General features: G+C 39.8%; 1 protein-coding gene across 5 annotated transcripts in view; it reads left to right on the top strand.

Moving 5' to 3' along the window:
* cadm2b (cell adhesion molecule 2b) overlaps positions 1–25,104 on the top strand; it is a 221,380-nt gene that overhangs the window by 118,605 nt on the left and 77,671 nt on the right. For all 5 annotated transcript variants that reach the window (XM_066678964.1, XM_066678948.1, XM_066678973.1 and 2 more), the window contains exon 2: positions 23,308–23,334. In XM_066678964.1, the coding sequence (XP_066535061.1) occupies positions 23,308–23,334 (27 nt within the window). The remainder of the gene's footprint in view (positions 1–23,307; positions 23,335–25,104) is intronic.

Here is a 25,104-nt window from a genome sequence, read left to right on the forward strand (position 1 = left end):
CAGGCTTTAGGGCCTTTTTGCCTACATTTGGAGTATGATTTTATAGTAAAGAATCACAATTAAAATCGCAGCCACTGTATTGACCAGAAAAATTCCCCCAAAAATTGCCCAGCCCTAACTGTGAAGTTGCATAAATCCGTATGTTTGAAGTTTGTGTTATTCATTAGTAAGTCTAAGTGATATGGCAGTAAACAGGAGACCTGCAATAGTCATTAATCTTCTAGAAATGCATGTATCACATCAGAGGATGCAGGCTTTCTTCAAAAGAAGAGCGCATATGCCACCATTAATCCACTTCCCCCTCCACTGCTCATACAAATGAAGTGAGAAGTCAGAACGCCTCCCATCTCGAGCCCTGATCAGGATGGGTAATGGCCGGCCCAGGTGCTGGAGAGGCACTGGCCCTGGCGGACAGGTGGCTGCGAGGAGGAGGAGGACTTGGAGTTCCGTTAATGAGAGCACTGCCAACTGGACTCCCATCTGCTGGCATGCTAAGTGCTCAGAGCCATTAAAAAGCGGCCCGTTCCCTCATTCGGGTGGAGGAACGAGGGCCTGCTTACTGTCCCCTTCAGGCCCTCGGTGCAGTAGGGCTTGGGAAAGGGCAGCTGGTGTTAGGGGCACAGCCGAGGAGAAGATCAGAAGTCCCAGTGACTCTACAATTAAACATGTCAACTGGAGCTCTGGGCTTTGGTGCCTTTATTAAACAACTGGCTTTAGACAGACACACCCCACATAGGAGAACATGATATCTTTATAATTTGAAAATATCCTAAACTAGGCCACCTTCAGTTATAAGCGAAGGTCTGTGTCTCAACTCAAGTGAAATAATAGACATCCTCTACAGAGAACACACTTTTACATGGTTTGCTGTATATTTACGGTGCATTCTTGGTGGAAAAACATGAAACAAATAAAGAAATAAACAGAATTCCTGCGCTAGCATTTGCTTCGTTGATTATTCTCCACACTGTACAGTCACTGATGTGGTGGTGGTGTGTTAGCATGTGTTGCACATGTACTAATGGATCAGACACAGCAGTGCTGCTGGAGTTTTCAAACCCCTTAGTGTCACCGCTAAAGTGAGAATAGTCCACCAACCAAAAATATCTAGCCAAAAGTATCCTGTGTGTAGATTCCACTGACCACTGATGAGGGACTAGAGGACGACCAGCGCAAAACCTTCCAGCGAAAGGTGAGCTACTGTCTCTGACTTTACATATACAAGCCAACGAGGTAGGAATGTCTCAAAGAGTAGACAGTGTTTGAACATAGTGTTTAAAAACTCCAGCAGCAACTGCTGTGCCTGATCCACTTGTACCAGCATAACACACACTAACACACTACCACCACTATGTCACTGCAGGTCTGAGAATCATACCTGCGTTATGGTGGTCCAGAGGGCATCCTGAGCATTGGCAAATAGGGTGGTGGAGAGCTAACACAGTATAATACTTAGTTTAATTCATTTTTGTGTAACTGGATTTGATGAACAGTTGATCATTGTGTGTTTTGAAAGGTGTTAATGCTGTCTGGTACACACATGATAATATTAAATAATACAATGCTCTAATGAACCAAAAGAGTGTGTATTATTTCATATATTTCATTTCTCAATTCACTAATTACCTCTGTTCATTATTTTTTTAAAGCAATGCTCATAGCTCAGGAAGACCGATGTGTGTGTTCATTTTGGTTATGAATCATCCAGCCTGTGAGGGAGGGGTGAACTGCTGTGTTGTAAGGAATGAGTCTCAGTTTGGCTATGTTTTATGAGTCAGGCTAAACAGCTGAATAGCAGGGGGCTTCTACCGACCTTGAGCCTTGTCCCCATTCCTATATCTTTGGTTTTCACCATATGGTTAGCCTTGCCATTGCTCGATAATTTATTGGAGGATTGTAATTGATGATTGAGAACAGGGCGATGCTCTGGAAAAGGCCAAGTGTAAAGTCAGGATGGAATATTCCTATTAAAATCTTAGCAAACCAAGCAATATCTAGGTCACTATTCATTCACTTCATCTGCACAGAAATCTTAAAGCAGTCGATTTAAATCATATGAAGTAAAAATAGACCGCTGCAGTGTTTTCTTTATCATCTAATGACGCCTTGCCGTGTCCAAAACATCAGCAAAGGATATTAAAATGGTGTTTAGTTTATTTATGATTTAGTTTCGTTTATTTTGAAAAATCAGTTGTATTTTCAACTTTCAGAGTAAACAGGCTGATTGTGTTAGTGTGCCTTTTAGACAGATTTTATGGAAATGGTCTCTGTTTTGACTGGCTGCAATGTACTCAGTACAAATGCAGTTTTATACCTTTAAAATGATGGAATATTTTATTAAAAATCACCAAAATATAAAACTGAGAAGCAGTTGTCTTTCCAGGACAATATTCATTCCATTTTAAAAGTGTTCGTCCAGGGGGCCCTGGGTCGTATAAATGTCTACCTATACACTAAGAAAAAAAAAAGGATGAAGAGTGGCTTGAGTAAACAAAAAGTTGTTGGCCTTGTTTGGGCTATAGATCTGCTGTTCTGAGCAGGAGAGTCAGTGGGCACCCAGAGTAAATTACTGAGCTGGAAATTGAGTTATTGAGAATCGCCCTGTCAACAGGGGGTTAGCAGAACGTGCAGTTGCCTTGGATTTCCAGGCCTTAGTTAAGTGATTGCAGCGTGTGAGAACCCAAGGGCCGCATGATGTCAGAGGGGGACTGAGTCTCCTGACACTGAGATGCATAACGAGGCTGTGTTTGTGTGTGTGTGTGTGTGTGTGTGTGTGTGTGTTGTTTTATTTTATTTCATTTTTTATTCTTTTTCACACACTGTCTGTCAGCTCCACTGTCCACCTTCTGCTCAGTGTGTTCAGTGTTCTGCTTCCACTGAATGATCAACCTGCCCAATCTCCACTTAACACATTTCAAGTAGTGCTATTGTATCCAAGACAGTTGAAATGATTCCATGTACGTACTCTCAAAAAGTGAAATGTGTCGTGTAAGGTACTTTAAAAAATAATTCTAAAACTTCTAACAGTAGCAGGACCATTTTTGGTGCTTGATCTTTATTCAATAGTCACTTTATTTTGATTCATATCTTAATGTGTTCCATGTTTGAAAATGGTAGATTAAATGAAAGGTTAATTAACATGTAAATGGGTACTGGAGTAAAATTTAAATATTCTTATTAAATCTTAAAATATTACTTGAGAGATGGAATATGTTATTTGTTTGTATTTTGATATATAATAATTTGAATTTAGTGACAAAAATCATCATAATAGTACCGGCTTTTTTAAATAGTTTTATCCCAAACAGAACCAGAACAAAAGTAAAAACATTTTGTCAAAAGTGTCTTTGATTTCAAATAACATCAAATAACATGCCATCTAATTAGTGGAATTTTATTTGTAAATATTGAAATTTTGTTTTTCAAAAGTAGAGTTATAAACTGTTATATAACTGTTATATACATAATGTTGTGTACAGGGTGGGCCATTTATATGGACACCTTAATACACCTTTCTCCTATGGTGTTGCTACCAGTGTGTGAAGAGTGGGAGAAAAGGGTTGCATTGACAATCCAACACAATGGGCAGCACTTTGAAATTCCCAATCAATTTGATGTGTCACATGACCCTCTTCCCATTGAAAAAAATAAAATAGGATCCAAAATGGTCACCACCCATCTTGAAAAGTTTCCCCCCCTCCCATATACTAATGTGCCACAAACAGGAAGTTAATATCACCAAACATCCCCATATTATTAAGGTGTATCCATATAAATGGCACACCCAGTATATCAAAGTCTTAACTGATGATGGAATATCATCAGTTAAGACTTTGTTGCTGGAATGTATGGTCTAGATTTAAGTGAGTTGACCTGTCATGATTTCATTTCAGTCGAAAGTAAGACAGAGTTATTGTTAGATCTCAAAGCTAAACGTACTGAGTTTGCATATCTGTTTTCTTCTTGTTTTGTTTTGTTGTTGTTGTTATTGTTGCTGTTGTCTTGTTTTGGTGTAATATAGGCATCACTGGATTTGGTTGTTAAGGCTCATTCAATATTCACATTCCTGTGCGTCTTGGGGGAATTTGGAGTGTAAAATAAAAAAGTCTTACCTCAGCTTTTTCATTTTTTTTAAACCCTAGACACTAATTGGGATAGCACAAGCAGTGCGGCCCAAACTGACTGCTTCCCCTATAGATAGTGGTCATTTGTAACTTTTGCTGCTGTGTGTTGTATCCTCGCGGTAGAAGGGATTTTCCCAAAATAAAGAAAGCATGTCATCTTTTAGTGTTTTTGTCTTTTTTTTGTTTTTGCAGAAGTCAACAAAAACTACAAAGCACTGATGTCCAGCTGGGGCTGTGTTCCCTAAAGGGCCTTTGTCTTTGTAGTTATAGTCTCTTGTCCCTTTTACTCAAATTCACCCAGCCCTCACAAAGTAAACCAAATCTGCCAGTGGAAAAACAAGAGTGTGTTGATATATTTGGACTGAGTCCAGCTATTTTGTGGCTCTGCTTCTGAGGGATCTGTCCTGGAAGTCCCTCCATGTGTCTGGGGTCAGCAATGTATGCCAAGACCACACATCAAATCAGTGTGTGTGTGTGTGTGTGTGTGTGTGTGTGTGTGTGTGTGTGTGTGTGTGTGTGTGTGTACAGAAGCATGACATCACAAAATGTCTGCTCACTTTCTCCTCAGGGGATAGTTGACAAACAAAGGATTCTGGAAGAACAGCATTATTACGTTCAAATATTTGTCTCTTTACTGCAAAATTGCAAAATTGAAAACACTGTTATATGTTTATTTATTTTATTTATTTTTTATTATTGGAAATGAATAAAACAGGATTATTATAATTATTAACAACAACAACAACAACAATAATAATAATAATAATACATTGTATTTATTTATTTATTTATTTATTATTATTATTATTATTATTATTATTATTGATTTTTATATTATTAAACCTGGCATTAAGAATCACGTCATGTTGCATCCTTACATTCATGAGAACAATGTTCTGAAAGAATGTTATGTACAACTTTTCAATTAATTGAATGCAGTATTGACGACTGAGTCTTTGTAATACACCTGGCCAGTTGATTCTTGATCAGCAATCAAGTTTATACATATTATTGTAGTCAACATTTTGAAAAATCTAAAAATAAAGAGAATAAGAGTTTTGTGATATCAAAGCAGTCACCAATCTTAACTACCGCATACAGTAAACAATTAAGGACAACTACATGGACATTTTATTCACAACTGAGTGAAGTGCATATGTGTAAGACTGTGTATATTGAGCAAACACAATATATACTATATATTATGTACAATATGTATATATTAGAACTAGAAATTAAAGAAGCGAATATGGAAAGTAATTCCTCTGTAAAAATCAGACTAAAAGCATGTAGAGATAGCGAATGGTTAACTGTTCTGAATTTATCATGCTGCTAGTAATCATCTCATTTCATTCATGCTCTATTTATATCCATCTGATTCTAACATTGATTTGCACCTGACAACCTGAGGAATTGAGTATTAAATTAAAAGTCTGTAAATAATTCACAACCAGTCAGTGTCAAAGACTGCTATCCACTTAGACTTAAAGATCTGTTGGTACAAAACCTTGTATCTCCAAAATAGTAACTTACAAGGATGAGCAAAATATATTATTTTAAAACTGTATAAATGACAGCTGGTGTTTTCAAGTTAGAAAAATGCCAAAAAATGGAAATATTATATTATAAGAAGGTCTCCACAAAATAGAAGAAACCCACATCAGCAGGAGTTCTGAATTTCGAATGAACAAGGAGCAAGAACACTTTATACCATCTGCATTTTTGACATTAAAACACTTAGACAGATCACAATACTTGTTTAATTAGCACAATACTAGGTAGATTATTCACACATAGTCTGTCATTTAATTAAACTGTTATTTTTAGTATTTTACAGCATTAGACCATAGAGCATCTGTTGACTGTATATGTGTTGCATGACGGGGTCCATTTAATGCATAAATCTAAATAGAATAACAGCACGAGGCAGATATCATCTACAACAGTCATACGTGATGGCAGTGTTACAGCTCTTCTGGGTTTATACTGTATCTCGAGGGAGAAGGGCTCCATTGATATTTCTGTTTTAACCAGAAGCAATGAGTCCTTACACTGCCTTGACAGCTAACAGGTTCTTCTTTGAAGCAGATCAAATGTATTGGGATGAAAAGAATACGAGATTACTATATATAGAGAGAACAATATAAATCTTTAAATGCCAGTGATTTAAAGGAAATGAAGTGTTGGGATTAGTGCTCTATAGATTTGCAACATATCTTAAAATTTAACAAGTGAAATCAACAAAAATATTGTCAGTATATTTAATATTTCGAATTCTGAGATTGTTGTTAGGAGATGTTAAGATGAAGGAACTCGATTTTAGAGTCATTTCACTTGATTTAAGGTGTTGTATCAGGTATTGGCAGATCGGATTATCAGGTTGATGTATTATACTGGGTATCACCATTGACCCCTGGGTGTCATGTCATGGTCTGATTCCCTGCTTGGGCAAGCACACCACAAAATACCAATAAGAATCCTTGGGCTACACTGTAACACTTGTAACAAGATTAAAATATTATACCAACTGCCATACATTTGTCTTGTTTCAGAAATCATGTTGTTGACATAGAAATAAAGATATGTGTTAAAAAAAACAGACATATCACCCAAAGGAGTAGGACATACTCACTATATAATATCATTTAAAACAGGCACAAATGTCTAGAAATAAGTTGAATAAGCAAGCAATATTCTTTCTCAAAAAGGAACACTAAATATTTTGACTGGATTCATTTGATGAGATATCGGTTTTGGCAGTGTACTAGAAGATTTAGAAATGTTCCCTTGCAATATTAACACTTGGAATAATCTGATCCACCATGATACGGTTTTACTGGTTGCTTTACTAATTGCATTTTATTTTGGGTTGGGTGTAATTTTATATTTAGTTTTGCTGTGTTAATGACAGCATTGAGACACTGCAGTGATTGGTGGTTCCCTGCTGTGTGCTGCAAAACAACCAGTTTATTAGAGAACAGTTCTGTAGGCCTTTCCCTTTTTGTTCCATGCTGTATTTAATACCCATATTGAGCTTCGTGTTTAAATGGATCATTAGATAAATCATTCAACTCAAAGATCAGTGAAGAATGGGCTCATTAAAGACCATGTCTGAGTTGGGAATGTAGCGTTACTGTACCATTACCATTGCTTTCAACAACACATTACCGCAGCCTTCAGTTTCCTATGAACAGATTCTGAACTACAGTTCCACCTTTCAAAATAAAAATAATACATTCATTCATTCATTATCTGTAACCCTTATCCAGTTCAGGGTCACAGTGGGTCCAGAGGCTACCTGGAATCATTGGGCGCAAGGCGGGAATACACCCTGGAGGGGGCGCCAGTCCTTCACAGGGTGACACACACTCACACACACACATTCACTCACACACACACACCTATGGACACTTTTGAGTCGCCAATCCACCTACCAACGTGTGTTTTTGGACAGTGGGAGGAAACCGGAGCACCTGGAGGAAACCAGGACACGGGGAGAACACACCAACTCCTCACAGACAGTCACCCAGAGCGGGCCTCAAACCCACAACCTCTAGGCCCCTGGAGCTGTGTGACTGCAACACTACCTGCTGCGCCACCGTGCCGCATAAAAATAATAATAAAAATAAAATAAAATGAAAAAATAATAATAACCAGATAGATAATAACTTTACACAAGAAATTATTATTATTTTTTTTTACTCAAGTCAACCTATAAATATGTCATAATTATATACAATAATACAGGCATGAAAGATGAAAGTGAAGAACGTGATAAACACAGGATGAAACACTGGAACATTTCTGATTCTCCATTCCTTGTGTAAGTGTATCACAGTGCAAAGGGCAGCTGCCATGTTCATATAAAGTAGAAAAATAAAAAAGTACAAATAGATTCTAGATAGATGGACAACAACAATATGCTCATGGAAATGGGCTGGTAAATATACTGTTAAATGAAGCACACACTTGAAGGCAATTATTGGCAATCTGCTGGTAGTTACATTATGCTGCTCTGCATCATAGCACTTTATATTATTGTTAGAAATGGACAGTGCAACAGTGCAGAACTTAGATGATGAGTTGAGGTGAGAAGTGGACTCATCCCAAACACATCTGCATCTGACATCGCTAATGTTCTCCTGGCTGGATGCCATCAGATCTTCTCAGGAATGTTCCAGTACCTAGACTAAAGCCTTCACTTCACAAACTGTTGTCCACAGAGTGTAACAGCATACTTTGATTGCCACTGCAATGGTAGAATGAATTATAAATCCATCTCTGAATATTAATAGCTGCCCTAAGTCCCGTTGTATGTGGTCCTGTATATGGTACAGTTGTAGTAGTGTCACATAGTAGTCTATAACACTATTGTAGCATCCTTTATTAACTTGAAAATCCCTGAGATGGCTATTAGACAGACTGTAAAAGACTGTTCTAGGTACAAGAGAGCAGTGGTCTGAGAGAGCATGGCACACCTGTTTTGGCTGTTTATACTAGAATACTCAGCTATCGGCTTCTATTGCGTGAGAGTTACAAATTACAATCCCCTTAGTAGGAGAACTGGGATGTGTGGACTTTATCTTGGGCACATTTTTCATTGTTTTCGTGCGCATCCATTAAACAAGTACATCCATTAAGCAGGTAATGAAATTTGTACAGCCCATGCATGAGGAAATTAATGTATTCCCTACGTGAGTGTGTATGTTTCAGCTGTCAGCCTCTGATTGCATTACAAGCAATATATATATATATATATATATATATATATATATATATATATATATACAAGAACACTCATATCTCCATTGATTGCTATGTGTACTCTCTAGGACCTGTGTTATTAAGCCTCATAGTTTCCAAAAAGAAACTCCAGACGTCTGTCTTCTCGGGCCATTGGCTGCAGTCTCAAGGTGAATGAGACCCCCGGTCTTTAAGGTGTGTGTGTGTTTGTGTGTGTGTGTGTGTGTGTGTGTGTGTGTGTGTTAGGAGCAGGTGGTGGATCTGTGTGGTGCTGCAGGTAAGGCTAAAAGCCTCCAAGCTAGAAAGGTCACAGTGTACATGGATGAAAAAGCATTTGGGGCGCAGGCTCCCTGAAGGTCACGGTGACATGAGACGAATTGAGCCGGAGCACCAGAAAAGACTGGACAGTCTGAGGGGACTGCAAATTCCCTCTGTGAGCTTAGCACTGTCTGCTTTGATGCCACTGTGGAAACTTATCCCCTCTTAAAGGTGCACGATATACTGTCGATGTCTGAACAAAATACTGCAGCTCACATGGAAGCTTGTAACTCACTCACTCACTCACTCGTTAACAAGTGTTTGCACTCATTCGCAGCTAGGAACTGCATCACAAGTGGTGCCATTTCTCACATACTCACTCACATTTAGAAACTGCTCCACAAGGGGGTGCTATTGTGCTTTGCCTGAATGGCACTTCGTTTTCTTCATGATCCTTGTATGATCACTGGATGAATCAATATTATTCCTAGACATTCCTTTAAATTCTTTAATACAATACAAAGTAACACCAAGTAACACCAAGCAACTACAGTGAACTTTTAGCCCCAACAACACACTCTCTTCTGCTCATTTTCAGGAGTCTGTGAAGACTACCGCCATTTGTCGTGATGTATAAATGTATCCATTGCCCACAAGTGTGTGTGTGTGTGTGTGTGTGTTCAATGCCACAGATGGGTTAAGTCTCAGTGCTGTTTCACATTTTTAACCCTCTTGAGTCTGAGGCCTCTCATTCACATCTGAGCCAGTCTGAAATGCCTTGACATTTTGAAACGCTAATCAGAGACCCCTAGCAGAAATGACTTGGAAAAGAGGTGTTTCTCATCAATCGACGTGAACAAAAAGAACAGAAGCTTAAACCCCAGGTCGAGGTGCTGCTCTTTAAGTAAAAATGTCTAGAAACACAGTAAAATGAGACTTAACTTTTTCTTCAATACCGTTTAAATGGCACGGAACACTGAAGTCTGGACTTTCTACTTAAAGAAACACTACATAATATTTATACCTTGAAATTACAGCTTCAAAATTATGGTGATGATTCACTGGCCTATATTGGGCAGTGCAGAGTCTCTGATATCGCTACTCTGCACTCAGCACTGCAGAAACTGCACTATGAAACTTTTGCAAGAGGGTAGGAAACCACCCACCTGCTGCCCCATTGATTTCAGTACAGGAGTGTAAAAATGAAATACACTAGGTGGCTAGGTGGAGCCCAATCATCAAAGAACCCAAATCTTACCCAGTGCCCCTTTAATTCTGGAAGCTTGGTGTAATTTTTTGATAAATATGTTTACTGCCTTATTTTGACTCCACCTGTTATAACATATTATACACTCATCCATCAGTCATTTCCTCTTTCTCCTTGTGTAGAGATCACGAGTCTGAAAGTGAAATGCTGCCTTGACAAAACAATCCAGTTACATACCATGAGGTAAAGACTGAGTAAAGCCAATTTAAATTTAAATGAGGCTTTGTTTGCACTTTGAAGGAACACTCCAGTGATTTTTCCACCTAGTTTCGTTCTGCTGCATCTGTAACATGTGGTCATTTACCATGAGCAGTAAAGTCCCTGCACTTAGAAAAGTATAGAAAACCTGTTGACTCCAATCACCTGCCCATTGCCTTGTGTTACTGTTAAGTAAACCTATTATTATGTCAAAAGGTTTCTTTGTTTATTGGTTGTTGTATATTACACATGAACAATACAGAATAAAGGAATTTGAATTTGAAAGCAGTTCCTCCAGCATTTTTAAGTGGGTTTTCACACCTGCACTTTTTGGTTCATTTTCACCTTTAATGCAGTTTGTTTCAGCAGGTGTGAATGAAGTAATTGCACTCGGATGTGAATTAAAACAACCGTAAGTATGTCATCTCACCCTGATCCTACCCAAATATAAGGTATACAGGGTATGTCTGAGCTGAAGGACCCCTGTAGTCAGTGGTGCTTTGCGTATTAGACGCAGTAGAAGATGTGAACCAAGAACTGGTTAAAGTTTAGCTGCCAGTCAGAGAAATAGAACTGAAGCATGCACTAGTCCAGAGCACAGAACATTCTTCTTGCGTTTACTTTCTTGCTCCTACCTCAGTCAGCTCTGACCAATCGGCAGTGAGAACATTTGCATGAGGTTTTGGTGAAACCCTGTGTGAAAACCAACCAAACCAAGGGAAAAACGATTTAAGATTATTAACTGATTCAGACTAAACCTGAGTAAACTACAGGTGTGAATACACCCTAATCACAGAGGGATTACCTTACAGACATGGTACATATCACAGCTATCAGCAAAGACTGCTCAGACTGATCCGCTTTGTTTTGATCAAACGAAACCTGGTGTGATTGCTACGTTAGAGCGGTTCATTTAAGTAAATGTCAACACTTCTTTTTGAATGGGCTGAGCAGGTGGGTTTCGGACCGTGTCTAAATGAACTGTGGTGCGGTTCATTTTCTACCCTCTGGCTGTGTTACCATTTGGTAAAAATACGTCCAGGTCAATACACACATCATCAATGACTGACTTGTAAAATAAACATCATAAATGCGTCATATCTCACTTTTTTACTGTATCAATGTGTCAATGTGAACTCGAACCAAACCAGGACTAAAATGTAACAATGTGTCATTTTCTTGTTTGTTCCAGACCAAGGGAACGAACTAAAAGTCTGAACACACACTTCATTTTAGGTGAAAAGGAGTGTGATTGGGAGATCTCGCTCAGACTAAGGCTTCATGAATGAATGCCAACAAATCTTCATAGAAACTTTCCCACATCTAGAGTAAACGCTTCCAAAATGATTTTGGGCTAAAAAATGAACTCTGAAATTATGTGTAATTTCCAAAACATTCAGATATAATCAGTACATGATCAATAAAAAACTGTACATTTATGAGGGTTTCAAGCATGTACATATCAAACATACACATACATGATTTATTTATTTATCTTAGTCTTTTTAATTGTAAATGACTAAAATGGCCTCGGGTGTGTCTCGGGTTGAAGTCCAACTACTTAACGTTCAGCAAATGCGCTTCACGTGTTGATGAGCAGATGCCTTCTCTGAGCACTTCATCATGGCATTTATTAAGACACAAATGAGTCCAATACTACTTTAATTACGTGAGGGGGGGTTTATTTATTTATTTTTTATTTATTTATTTTTATTCTATCTAGCTGTGTTTGCTGAAGATCAATTACACTTGGCTATCACAGAGGTAGCACTGTGGAGATCATTAGCTCGGCAGTCATCTCCATATTAAATCCTTCTCAGGTAACGTTTTTAATTAAGCTGACAGTCATGTGCATGTACATAACTCAATGGGGAGTGGTATAATACCCCTCTCCTCTAATTTGCTTTGCTGCTGCGTGTTGATGGCCTGTTTTATTTGTGTAGCGGCGCACAGTCGCCAATGTCACTTTTGTTGTAGGCATAAGTCAGGGGTGAGTATGAGGTGCTGTGTTGACAGGTCGTCTTTTCTCCAGGGAGATGTCAGATAAGGACTGGAGAAGGTTGAATCCTCCATCACCATTACCATTTTGTATCTCTCTTACTGTCTCTTTCTCTCTGTGTCTCTCTCTCTCTCTCTCATCTGCATGCGGTGTGCCACAGGGATGCATGCAAAGGGACAAGGAGCTTAATGTCAAAGTAATTTTCGCTACACCAGCCGCATACTGAATAATGTGTAGTGTCTAGGCAACGGCTGGCCGGACAGCGTTTAGACCTAGGAGGGTGCACCTGGTTAAATGTGCTGCTGTGCACTGCAGGATTAAGCGCTATAATTGGTATTCAACTTCAAAATCAGGTCCCAGGCCTGCCACTCTCCAGTGACGGCGGCTAGTGGTCCTGCGGATGCAGCTTGACCAGTGTCCACCCACGAAAGCACTCTTTACTAACTAACTGTGGTCAGGTTGGACAAGTGTCCATTCCACCTGAAGCAACATTATGCTCATTGTTTTTTACATATAATAAATACCTGTATTTAGACTTTGTTTCTTCCAAATGATATCTACTGTGTATGTGTATGAAGCATCGTTCAGTTCGAATAAGTAGGGCTTATTGTTTTGTTTGTTTGTTGATGTGTGGGGGGATTTTTCTCCTAATTAATTTATCATTTCTTCCCACCCACTACCCAGGTCTCTGTATCACACTGTCACAAAGCTGGGAGGGTAAACTAGCAAAGCTTTCTCTTTCTCTTTCTCTTTCTCTTTCTCTTTCTCTCTTTCATCTTTCCAAACTGCCACTAATGCTGAACTGCTCAACACGATTGGAGGAGAGCACTGTTCTCTCAAGGCAGCTTAATGACACCCACGTTTTCTAACATCAGAAGAGATTATGCAGCTGACCCGCCCACAGAGGACTAGGCCAGTTTTGCGGTAAAGCTTAGACGGCTGTGTCGCTGCAAATTGGAAAATGCTGTCATTGCACTTTCAGGCCCATCAAGACTCAACTAGCTACTGTAATAAAGGCCACAAACTCCTTCGGCCAGAAAGACCTTCAGATATGTTCGTTTTTGAACATGTTTCAACACAGAGACCATAGGAAAAAAACAGTAAATAAGGAAACATCTAAGATGAAGATTCTCCTGCTGTAACTGAACAAAATCCCACAGGAGAAAGTTGCTAATTGTTGAGGAATGATAATGTGATAGCTGTGAGGACCCGCCTGTCAGACTCATCTTAGGTCCAAGTGTAAAGATTTAAATACCATTCCTAATTTTACAGGCATGAAAGTTATTTGGTTTGACATTTAGCAAGAATTTCCTCCTGTCCAGAATGTGATCTTCAATGTTTTCCCACTCCTTTAGAGAGAGAGAGAGAGAGAGAGAGAGAGAGAGAGAGAGAGAGAGAGAGGGAGAGAGAGAGAGAGAAAGAATGTGAAATAAAATACAGCTTAACAACATGCCATTTTCCTCTTTATCGTGTTTTCTTTTTTTCCTACTCTCACTATGTACTTCAGAGTAATTTCTGTGGAATACTATATAATTTCCTCCACTGGAGATCACAAAAGAGCCATGGAGGTATTGTACAAATGCGCGATTGTCCTTTGAATGTGATTCAGTTATAATCACCCTGAAATGTGATTGGGCTTTTTCCTCCAAATTATTTTCACCCTTACGGGCCTCGCACTTTTAGTCCCCCAGCTTCTCGTCTAATGCCTGGAGACAAAATGTAAAAATATAAACCGTTAAGAGTCCCCATGGGGGAAGTCTCCAGTGTTTAGATGGGAATTCTCTCTTGTTTTGAGCATTATATTCAATTGTCGCTGTAAATGGCCCTTGGCAGTGCCCATTACTCACAGCTCATTCTTCATCAATAATCCAGTGCTGATTAAATATTAATTCAGAGGTGGCCACAGGTGAGAAGAGCAGTGTGAGGGGGACAGGGAGCATACTGTCACCTCACAAAGTGGAGGAGGACATGGCAGAGGACAGTTTGGACCGGGTAAATATTACGGTATTCATTTAAGGGACATCTTCAGTAAATTTGCCTTCGCCATTGTTAAATAGAACGATTAACTAAACACAGTACAATGCTAAGTGCCGATATTAACTCCCACACATTGTTAGCCACATTAGCAGGAATATTCCCTGAAGGTAATGTGGTTAAATACAAGACACCATGTTTCAAAATATTTCCTCTGAATCCTGTATACACCCACATTAAATGATAAGAATACAGTCTGGTAGAATTGGTGATTCAGTTTTAAACACAAGCTGTGGGGTTATGTGGAAGGGGGGTGTGGCGGGGTGGACCTGTTAAGCCATGTCAACAACTTGGTGGCCATCTTGAATACTTTAGAATAAAAATGCTGTTTATTCTAATAATATATTTAAGTTGATGCTGCTATCCATGGTCCTGGATTCCATGGATTCCAGGACCACGGACAGCAGCATCAACTTAAATATAGAACTGTTGAAGCTTGTGCTAATCATTTAACCAGATCATAAGCAAGCATACAGGCATATGTCAGGTAATAAAGCAGGATGATACAATACAACACCTTATTAATGCATTTATAATGTATTATGAATGCAGGATTTATAGGCAGTGATACACAGACACCAGTGCACAGAAAGTTTCCCCAAAATGCAAAAGACTTTCCTCAAATAGAACTGTTTCAACTTCTCTGACTCAGTGAGACAGTTCTCTGGTTCAGAACATCTGTTGCTTAGCTCAGCTTTTCCTAATGACCAAAACCGAGAGAGGTTCCTTTTTTAAGGGGCTTTAAGAGGACAGCGTGCAGCTGATTTCTTAAAAACAGACATGAAGCTCCTCCGGGGAGGCGTTTGGTGTACTGCAACTCTGCAGAACATTTTTAAGAACAGAGAATAGAGGTGAGGATAGAGGCAGTTTGGCTGCAGTATTCAGCATCACTAGTGTGAGCTGTTTCTGTTCCTTAGAAATCAGCCTTAGCACACACTCTTAACAAACATAGGTTCTTATGTGGTTCTTGGCACCAGATGATGGTTTTAGAACAGGGGCCTCAGTCGCATTATTGTGTTTCCTCCACTCTAATTACCAACCCAGCTCATAAGGAGTTTGTTAATGAGTAAGATGGAGCCAGCTCTTCCAATGAAAAACCATACATCAGCTGTTTCCACTTTTCCATTGCAACTCTTGCTTGTCTGTTGTTAGCTGTGGAGGTAAACAGTTTGAGCAAACATTTAAATTCAAACCTAAAGCCTAATAAACAGATAAGGGCATTTAAATAAAAGTCAATCCAGGCTGAAGACAAGAGGTTTTTTTTTTTTTTTAATGCCTCATATATGGTTCTTTTTGCGAGGGCTCACCTATACCAGTGTGACTCTTTTGTAGTGCCCTTCACAGATGCTCAGTGGCTTCCCTCAAGAACCATGTTTGTGTGTGAAATACCTCCATCTATGTATTACATCATGTCATGTGCAAGTTATGCACATGTCGCATTTGCAAAGTGGTTCTCCAAAGAAACATTCACTGTAAGGTTCTTTAGGAGATCTACAATGAATCAACAGAATTGCACAGAGAACCCATTTTGGAACCTTTAGCTGAGGGGGCCAGGAGTGTGATTAGGAACCTCTGGTCTAAGAGGAACTACTACATTTTATAGAAACTTTACATAATACCCAGGTTTTTTATAAATACTTCAGTGGATATGTCCTTTAAGGACATGGCTCTTCCTTTTTAATTCAATTTAGAACTTTTATTCCCCAGAGGGTACACACACTGTCACCAGTTGAACACTGACCGTATAGACCTTGCAACATGTACTCCTCATTTTATCAGGTAGACCAGCCATATGAAGCACTTTGTAAGTTTACTTACTAATTACTGACTCTTGGTCATCTGTTGCTGCACAATTTATCACCCTCCACCCCATCCATCAATGGAAAGGGACCACCCTAAGACCACTGCTGAACAGATATTAATTGGGTTGTGGACCATTCCCAGCATGGTACCGAAACCAACACGGTAGTGGTAGTGTGAGTGTGTGTTGTGCTAGCATGAGTGTATCAGACACAGTGTTGTTTCTGGGGTTTTTAAACACCTCAGTGTCACTGCTGGGATGAGAATAGACTGCAAAACTATAAATATCCAGACAACAGTGGTCCTGAGGCCGGAAGGGCAAGAGAATGACTCATAGAACGTGCGCATTCACGGACGAGCTGCAAACAGTAACTATATGCCATCAGAGCATCTAGTTAGGTGTGGACAGATGTTAAAAACTCCAGCAATTTTACTTTTCCTAAAACATTCTTACCACACCAACACACGCACACACACACACACACACACACACACACACACCAGCATACCATGCCAGCGTCACACTCTGCTGAGGTTCATCCACGATCCAAAGAGTAATCAGTTAGTCGTGGTCCAATAGCAGTCACAAGGGGCAAGGGGTGGGCAATATCACCCTATAAATATATATATATATATATACTGAACTATGACAAAACACTGAGACATATTTGATTATCATATTATTGCAATCAAATAAATGTTATATATCATTTGTAAATGTACATATCAATTTTCAAACATTCAGTAGAAACAACAAAAATTTGTAAATATTTGGTTATTTTATAAACAAAAATAACTTCAAAAGGTTCTACATTTGTATTAAAAAATGTAACAAACAAATCTACCTCAAAACTAAAGGGCAGAAAATGGAGTGCTTGAATATAAACAGCAAATGTAAACAAATATAGCAACCCCCCCCCCCCCCCCCTTACAGCTGCGCAGTAAATAATAAAACAAATACCAATAGATGCTGTGCTGAGTCAGTGTGGTGTGTCTGCTTGTGTTAGAGCTCACACTGGCTGTTAAGCTCCTCATGGCAGTTTTGATTTTCCTCGTACTCAACTGGGTGCTTCTGCATGAGGTGGTAAAACCGATTAGTTGTTTTCCCCTCTTTTGTTGTTACAGGCTTTTTCATATCTTACATATTCCCATGGTTTGTTGTACATCTGATATTTTGTAACACACAATAGATGTTGCTCTCCTTTTTTGGAACAAACTCCTCCTCTGGATAGCCACATTCTGACATACTGGCTGCAGTCCCTGTATGACTCACATAATGAATATACGCCATATAATATATAACTGTATGGTGTCATTAAATTACAAAAAGTCAGAATATCCCTATTATCACAATATGGACTCTTTTTATCATTTAAAAAACTATATTGCGATATTATCACAAATGATACGATCATGTTCACTTCACATTTATTTATGCAATGGCTCAACTGTGCAGCAACTGATGGTTTACAGTCAGTAATCTTTCCTTATAATAGCAAAGCTGTGGATATTTCAGGTTAGTGTTCCTACAGGCAGCTGTGGGAGGGGTCAAACTTTATTTGCAGCTGCCATTTAGCTTCAAATCCAGATGTTTAAAAGATGTTACGGTCTGTCTCAGAAACACAGGTGAAAAAGTTGGTGCTGCAGCTGTTGTTGTTTTTGTCCTGTAGACATAGGAGTGATGGTAACAGTAGTAGCAGTAGTACATCTGCTGGTCCAGTTTTATGCCTCTAAGCGTACCTGTATCTCATGGCTCAAATTTGCAAGCGTCCCAGTGACTCAAATTGGATTTGCATCCCAGTGCCTCATGACTGGGATATAATTATCACAGACTAGTTACTCCACTAGGATTCACAGATTTGTGACTAGTTTCTAGACATTTATTCACAAATCACCATAGGAACATTCGGCCTTATAAACTGGTGAGTGTATCACCAGTATCAGAAAGCTACAGGCTAAAATATGTATGGAGGTGTTAAATTGTCATGCTCTTCCAACCTGTAATAGGGAGAATAGCGCCTCCCTCAGGGCTCTTCAGGGCTGCTTCTCTAAAAAACTAAACTATGCAACTCCAGAATCATAGGGCGAAAAACCTCTTCGAGAGCATAACGCTTTACAGAACATACTTTGCGGGTGTTTAGAGGAGGCCAAGAGGAAGCAGAGTTTTTTGTAGAGGAAGCAATAAGGAGAGAGAGAGAGAGAGAGAGAGAGAGAAGAGAGAGAGAGAGAGAGAGAGAGAGAGAGAGAGAGAGAGAGAGAGAGAGAGAGAGAGAGTGTCAGTGTGTTTATCACTAGAAGTCCCAAGAGCCGGTCATGACCAATGTGAGCATCCCTTGGCTCAGAAGTTTTGTGTGTGTGTGTGTGTGTGAGAGAGAGAGAGAGAGATTTCATGACAGTTAAGTACAGTTTAACATGCGAATGCATTACATTTACATGCAAAGCATACGGTTGGACCCATAAGACAAAAAAAGCCAATTGCTAACATAGTATTCCTTCAATGTACATTTGAAAATATTGTGTGGTCAATAAACTCTGCCCATTAGGCTCAGCTCACAGAAATGGTTAACAGATCTTCAGAAACATTAGGCAGGCAGAGGGCTCACGCAAGTCAGAACAGCTAGCTTTGTGACATTATAGCCCTGCAAGAACACACACACCCACACACACACACACACACGTATGCTCTCATACACCCAGTTTGTGGGCAGAATATGATGAGTTGCTCTCTGACAAGGGGTCAGAAGAAGCCAATATGCTCGCGGGACTGGAGCAGTTTGGCCGGGCGGGCGAGGACACGAGTCCGTCTCCTTCTTGTGCGGTTGAGGACAAACCCTTTCTCATGGTTGGTTAGACTAATCACTGCTGGGACCTGCTTCCCCTCTCCCCCCACTCCCCTCACTCCCCCGCAGGCAGGTATCAGAACCGGAGAGAAAGAGAGAGAAAAAGACAGACAGACAACCAGCCAGCCTGGGGTCTGCCATGGAGCAGTGTAAGCCCCTCAGGGACAGCAGTCTAATTGCCTTTCTCCTCTCAAAGCATAGCATTTTAATGCCTTTTTAAGGACAGTCAGGCATGGAGGACATGGCTCACAGTGCTGAAAGTGTAACAGAAGAGATGCAGAGATGTGCAGCCATATGCGAATGTTTGGGCTCGCGACACATTTTGTTGACATTTGGAGTGAGGCTAATGTGACACCCCTCAAACAGCCTCTGATAGTATTTGTTCACTGAAAGTTGGGTATTGAGGAGAAAATTAAACATTAAACGTGGTACGTGTCAATGTTATGCCATTGTTTTTAGCGGTGTATTTTGTGTTTTTTCCAATATATTGCACTCAGGTATTATACAGAAATTCAAACATTCTGTAAGCACTTCATGCTGTTTGGGTTCACAATGGGTCTGGAGCCTACCAGGAATCACTTGGCACAAGGCAGAACACCCCCTGAACAGGGCATCGGTTAATTGCGTGGCATTACACACTCACTGTTTGTTTCAGGTCTTTTTTTTCCTGTGTTTTTTAACCTTCTTCCTGTGTTATATTTTTGTTACCATCTCTTATGTTAATGGGTCGGTTTTGACCGGTGTCTTAAATCAGCCATAAGAAACAAATCAGTCCTAAAAACAATTCATTATCAACCAATTTGTTTCTTACCTCTTGTTGACCTTGATATTCTTCCTTCTCCATGAAAGTATAGGTTTTCATTTTTGATTGTTGCAGACTGTAAACTGGAGATGTACACTCTACAAAACACAAACTCTAAACTGACTGGGCCTTACATGTCTGGACATGTCTGTCTTTCCTTGTTTTGTGAAACAGACAAAGACAGAAGCCCCTAACTGAAGCTCGAGTGGTTGTAGGAGGAGCTAGCTGTAGGCTGTTGGTGTATCGCGTGTTTATGAGTCCAGATTTGGCACTTGTTTTGGTTTTCTGATTTAAAATTAGACCTGAGTCTAAATTGACCCTAACAACAGAAAAGCCATAATTTTAACGAGAGCACTTTATAATTATTTATTTTTTTAATTTTGTTTAAATAGAAGTTCCTGACAAAGTCAAAAAGTCTTAATGCAATAAACAAATTTATGGAGTACTTGTATGCATTTAAATCCTAAAAATGTGTTGGTCAAGGCCCTAGCACAAGACAAAGGAAAGCATACCATTTGACCAGGGTACCCAAGCTTTTGTCTGTAATACCCAATATAGTTTTTATTATTCTCACACTCAAAGAACCTAGGGATAGAACTGCACAAAGTATTTTTTAAAAATTGTTTATATTCACAGACAAATGTCCTTGTAAAGAATTGGGTTATGGATGCAAAAGCAGACAGTGGACTCTTACTAAACAGTTTAACCCTGGTGTACCTTAGAAAATCAATTTTTTTTTTCTTTTTTGTTTTCTGGTTGCAAGTCGTGCATGCCGTGAACAACCCAAAGGGGGAAATTGATAGAAACAGTCTTAATGCAGAACAAATACAGTTCGATTAAGAGTATTTGCGCTCTAGTGCATGGTGGAGCCATTGGTATTCGTCTCAGGGATGGCAAACATTCTCTGCCCACAGCAAGGAGAATCTTATCATGGAGTCCTGGCTGTGTCAACACTATTAGATTCCGACACCTCGCATAGAGTCAGAGATTAATAACTTCCATGTAAAGGGGAAAATGGGAAGGGCGAAGGTACGGGAGCGATTAACGAGTGTCAAAAACAATGAGTCTCCCATTAAATGAAGCAGCGATGCACCTTCCCACAGTGGACAGACGAACAGTGGACTGTGCAGTCCTGTGGGTTCCGATCTGATCTAATTTTATTCAAAGATGTTCAGCCTTTCAAAGATATCCTTGAGAAGGCATTGCACCCCTACACAAGAATTTACTACTGTAGTACTATATTATTATGTCATTATACGGCTGTTAATATCAATGTAATTTTTACACCACTGTTACATTGGTGGTTTAATGTAACATTAGATAATGCAGCATTAGTCCTTTCACAAGGACTTTTATTGGTATGTCACAGTGTTCGTGCCCAAGAAATAGGATCCTAATCTGCCTTGCTCAGGGTAGATGTGTTACCCTCTACACTACACCAGTTTCCAGATTTATGAAGTCATGCATCACATTTTGTAGTTTAAGGCATGTTCATATAAGGTACTCTAAGGAGTTTTTTTCTTTCACTGGATAATGTCTTGATCACTGTTGTGATCTGTGGTAAATGAAAATATTCTAATTTATTGTGCCCTATTTATACATCCCCACAAACTGTAACAAGGTACTCTGAATTTGAATTTGAGGATATTAAGTAATAGATACTATAAGTGCCCCAATCCATAAAAAGTATATCTTCTACTCTCCTTCAACTCTGAGTACTGTTGCAGTAACTTCAAGTGTAGACCATTACTGCAAAATTGAGAAAATCTTGCTGGTTTGCATGTTGTATTTTGGTGAAGGTACCAAAATGATGTCCATTTAATGTGTAGTGGTGTTAGCTTGTTACTTAATTATCTCATATTTCAGCAGATCCAGTGATATTTGAAGGAGAAATAAGCAGCACAAACGTTGGGCCATTTTTCTTCATTAGTTATTAAAAATGCCATTCAATGTTCTCTTAAAAAATAAAAGGCTCAAAGGTGGATTTCTGCTTATCATCAACTGCTAAATTACAACACAACTTGAGAGGTCCTAAAGAAAGGTTTTTTTTATTAATGCCAAGCCATGATATTAATAAAAATAAGAACTTAACAAGGGTGGCACGGTGGTGCAGCAGATGTCACAGTCACACAGCTTCAGGGACCTGGAGGTTGTGGATTCGAGTCCGGCTCCGGGTGACTGTCTGTGAGGAGTGTGGTGTGTTCTCCCTGTGTCTGCGTGGGTTTCCTCCGGGTGACCATCTGTGAGGAGTGTGGTGTGTTCTTCCTGTGTCTGCGTGGGTTTCCTCTGGGTGCTCCGGTTTCCTCCCATGGTCCAAAAACACACGTTGGTATGTGGACTGGCGACTCAAAAGTGTCTGTAGGTGTGAGTGTGTGAGTGAATGTGTGAGTGTGTGTCACCCTGCAAAGGGTGTGTTCCTGCTTGCGCAGAGTGATTCTGGGTAGGCTCCAGACCCACCGCGACCCTGAACTGGATAAGCACTTACAGACAATGAATGAACGAAGAACATAACAGATGTTAATATTTAAACATTTCTTTCTATAATTTTATACAGGATATTTATAACTAGCCAACTCATATTTAAATATTAGTAAAAAGCTATCTAAGCTATCTTATATAGGTCTTTTTCGTGTGAGTTGGCTGACTTTATTACTCCCCAAAGTGTTGCCCTTCATATATATCTCCTTTGTATCCGACTGCTGCCAGAGAGTTTTATTTTGTCAAAGTTTCAGAAAAGTCCTTGACGCTGTGATAAAAGACACCATTGTGCTTTTCCTTTGTCACATTGCTGTTGCGGTGCAAAAACTTTACCGGTGTCATTTCAGTCATTAGCCTCACCCTCATCCTTTGATGTTCCGTGTTCACATTGACTCCAAAAGGTTGAACTTAATTATTCAGGCAGGGTTTGCAAAAGAGATCCATACAGATGGCAGACGCTGTAAAATATCACCATTATGCTCCTCATCAAGCCAGTGTATATGGCAGAAATGCATGCAAAGCAGACGGCTGGGCATAATGAAAGGATGAGCCATATGTATTCAGAACACTAGCTCTACTCCAAACAGCCTGACAGGAGGAAGAACACGGCATCAAGACAAGCACTCAAAAGTGAACAGGCCTAGATTAAAGGAATGTCTTTTCTGGATTCCATGTTCGTCTGTTATAGCCTGCCTAATCTATTGTCTCTCTCTCTCTCTCTCTCTCTCTCTCTCTCTCTCTCTCTCTGTCCCTCACTTTCTCAGAAGTGGCGACAAAAAACAAAGTGAAAGGTGAGTTGTCTTCTCTGTCTTTGCATCCATGATGATTTATGTTGAACACACTTCCCAATAAGCAATACTCAGATCTGGCTCCTCTTATCTTCCAGTGGAGCCGGGATGCATTTACATAGTATCTGCCCGCGGGAAAGCGAAGTGAGGATGTTTGATAAATTGTCCTGGTGAATATCCATGATGAACTGAATCAGCTCTGTACACTTGCTTTAGTTTTACAGTGAGCCTGGTGGTGTAGGGCCTGCATGAGAAGTGCCATGTCTCTTTAGGACCGGGATGATCAGGGTCCTGTTGGGTTTAAATGGAGAAAATCAGTTTGTTGTTCTGTATCCGCCACTTTGTTAAGCATGGCAGACACTTGTCACTGATTGTGCCCTCACACGATACAAGCTGAAGTCTGACAAATGTTTCCCATCGTGCTTTAATTACTTTCTTGCCATTTAAATGTAAGTCCAGTGTCATAAATTAACAGGTAACTAAGTACAGAATGAGAAACAGGTTGTAAATGCCATCCCTGTCAGAACAAAACCTCATATCTCCATTCTGACATTTTCCTCTTATTTCCTGTCTATCTGAAAATATCATTTATGTTTTAGTCAGTGTCAGAATTTCATGTGAAATGGACCAATCAGAATGCTCCAAAATGACTAAAAATGAAATCGTGTTACATTAACTAACATTGACATGAAAAGTAATGTTTCTTTTTCTCTCTGCTTTGAAGAGGCTTTTGACTTTTTTTTGGTCTTTTTTTTTTAATCTCACAACAACAGCCTTTATTATATCTTCTTATTCAGCCTTAAATCTGCTTGTTATGTCGTGACTTACTGACCTTGTGAAACGTCACGTCTGGGTCCAAATATCTACTCACTGTTGCTATCATAGTGATTTTTTCTACTTTTATTTTTATATTAAAAAAAACAACTAGTGCCAAATCTGGCGACTTTCTGTACAAACCATAGCTACTTCGCATAGAAGAGTGTCGCCGATAGCACAACTCAGAACACCTGGACTGGCCGTGAGAGGCACATCTCCTCCTACCCAGCCCCTCTGCTCCTAGAGACAGAGCAGCACAGTGCTGCCAAAGACACATTTGCTTCTTTTAGGCTTTTATTTTCCTTTTTTCTGAATTCCTGACCTGAGATCACATAATTGATTGAGACATTCTGCTTTATTCATACAGGAAACAGTAATACAACTGGACCCGGAAATTGTAAAACGTCCCACGATCCCACAAGCATCACAATTAACAATTGGATTGAAATTGTAAGAAGTGTTTAGTTCTAGATTCATTCATTCATTCATTCATTATCTGTAATCCTTATCCAGTTCAGGGTCGCGGTGGGTCCAAAGCCTACCTGGAAGCATTGGGCGCAAAGCGGGAATACACCCTGGAGGGGGCACCAGTCCTTCACAGGGCGACACACACACACACACACACACACACACTCACGGACACTTTTGAGTCACCAATCCACCTACCAATGTGTGTTTCTGGACTGTGGGAGGAAACCGGAGCAACCGGAGGAAACCCACACAGACACAGGGAGAACACACCACACTCCTCACAGACAGTCACCTGGAGGAAACCCATGCAGACACAGGGAGAACACACCACACTCCTCACAGACAGTCAACTGGAGGAAACCCACACAGACACAGGGAGAACACTCCAAGTCCTCACAGTCACCCGGAGGAAACCCACGCAGGCACACAGAGAACACACCACACTCCTCACAGACAGTCAACTGGAGGAAACCCACACAGACAGAG

Source organism: Hoplias malabaricus, chromosome 1 (assembly GCF_029633855.1).
Source record: "Hoplias malabaricus isolate fHopMal1 chromosome 1, fHopMal1.hap1, whole genome shotgun sequence".
NCBI classification, from domain to species: Eukaryota; Metazoa; Chordata; class Actinopteri; order Characiformes; family Erythrinidae; genus Hoplias; species Hoplias malabaricus.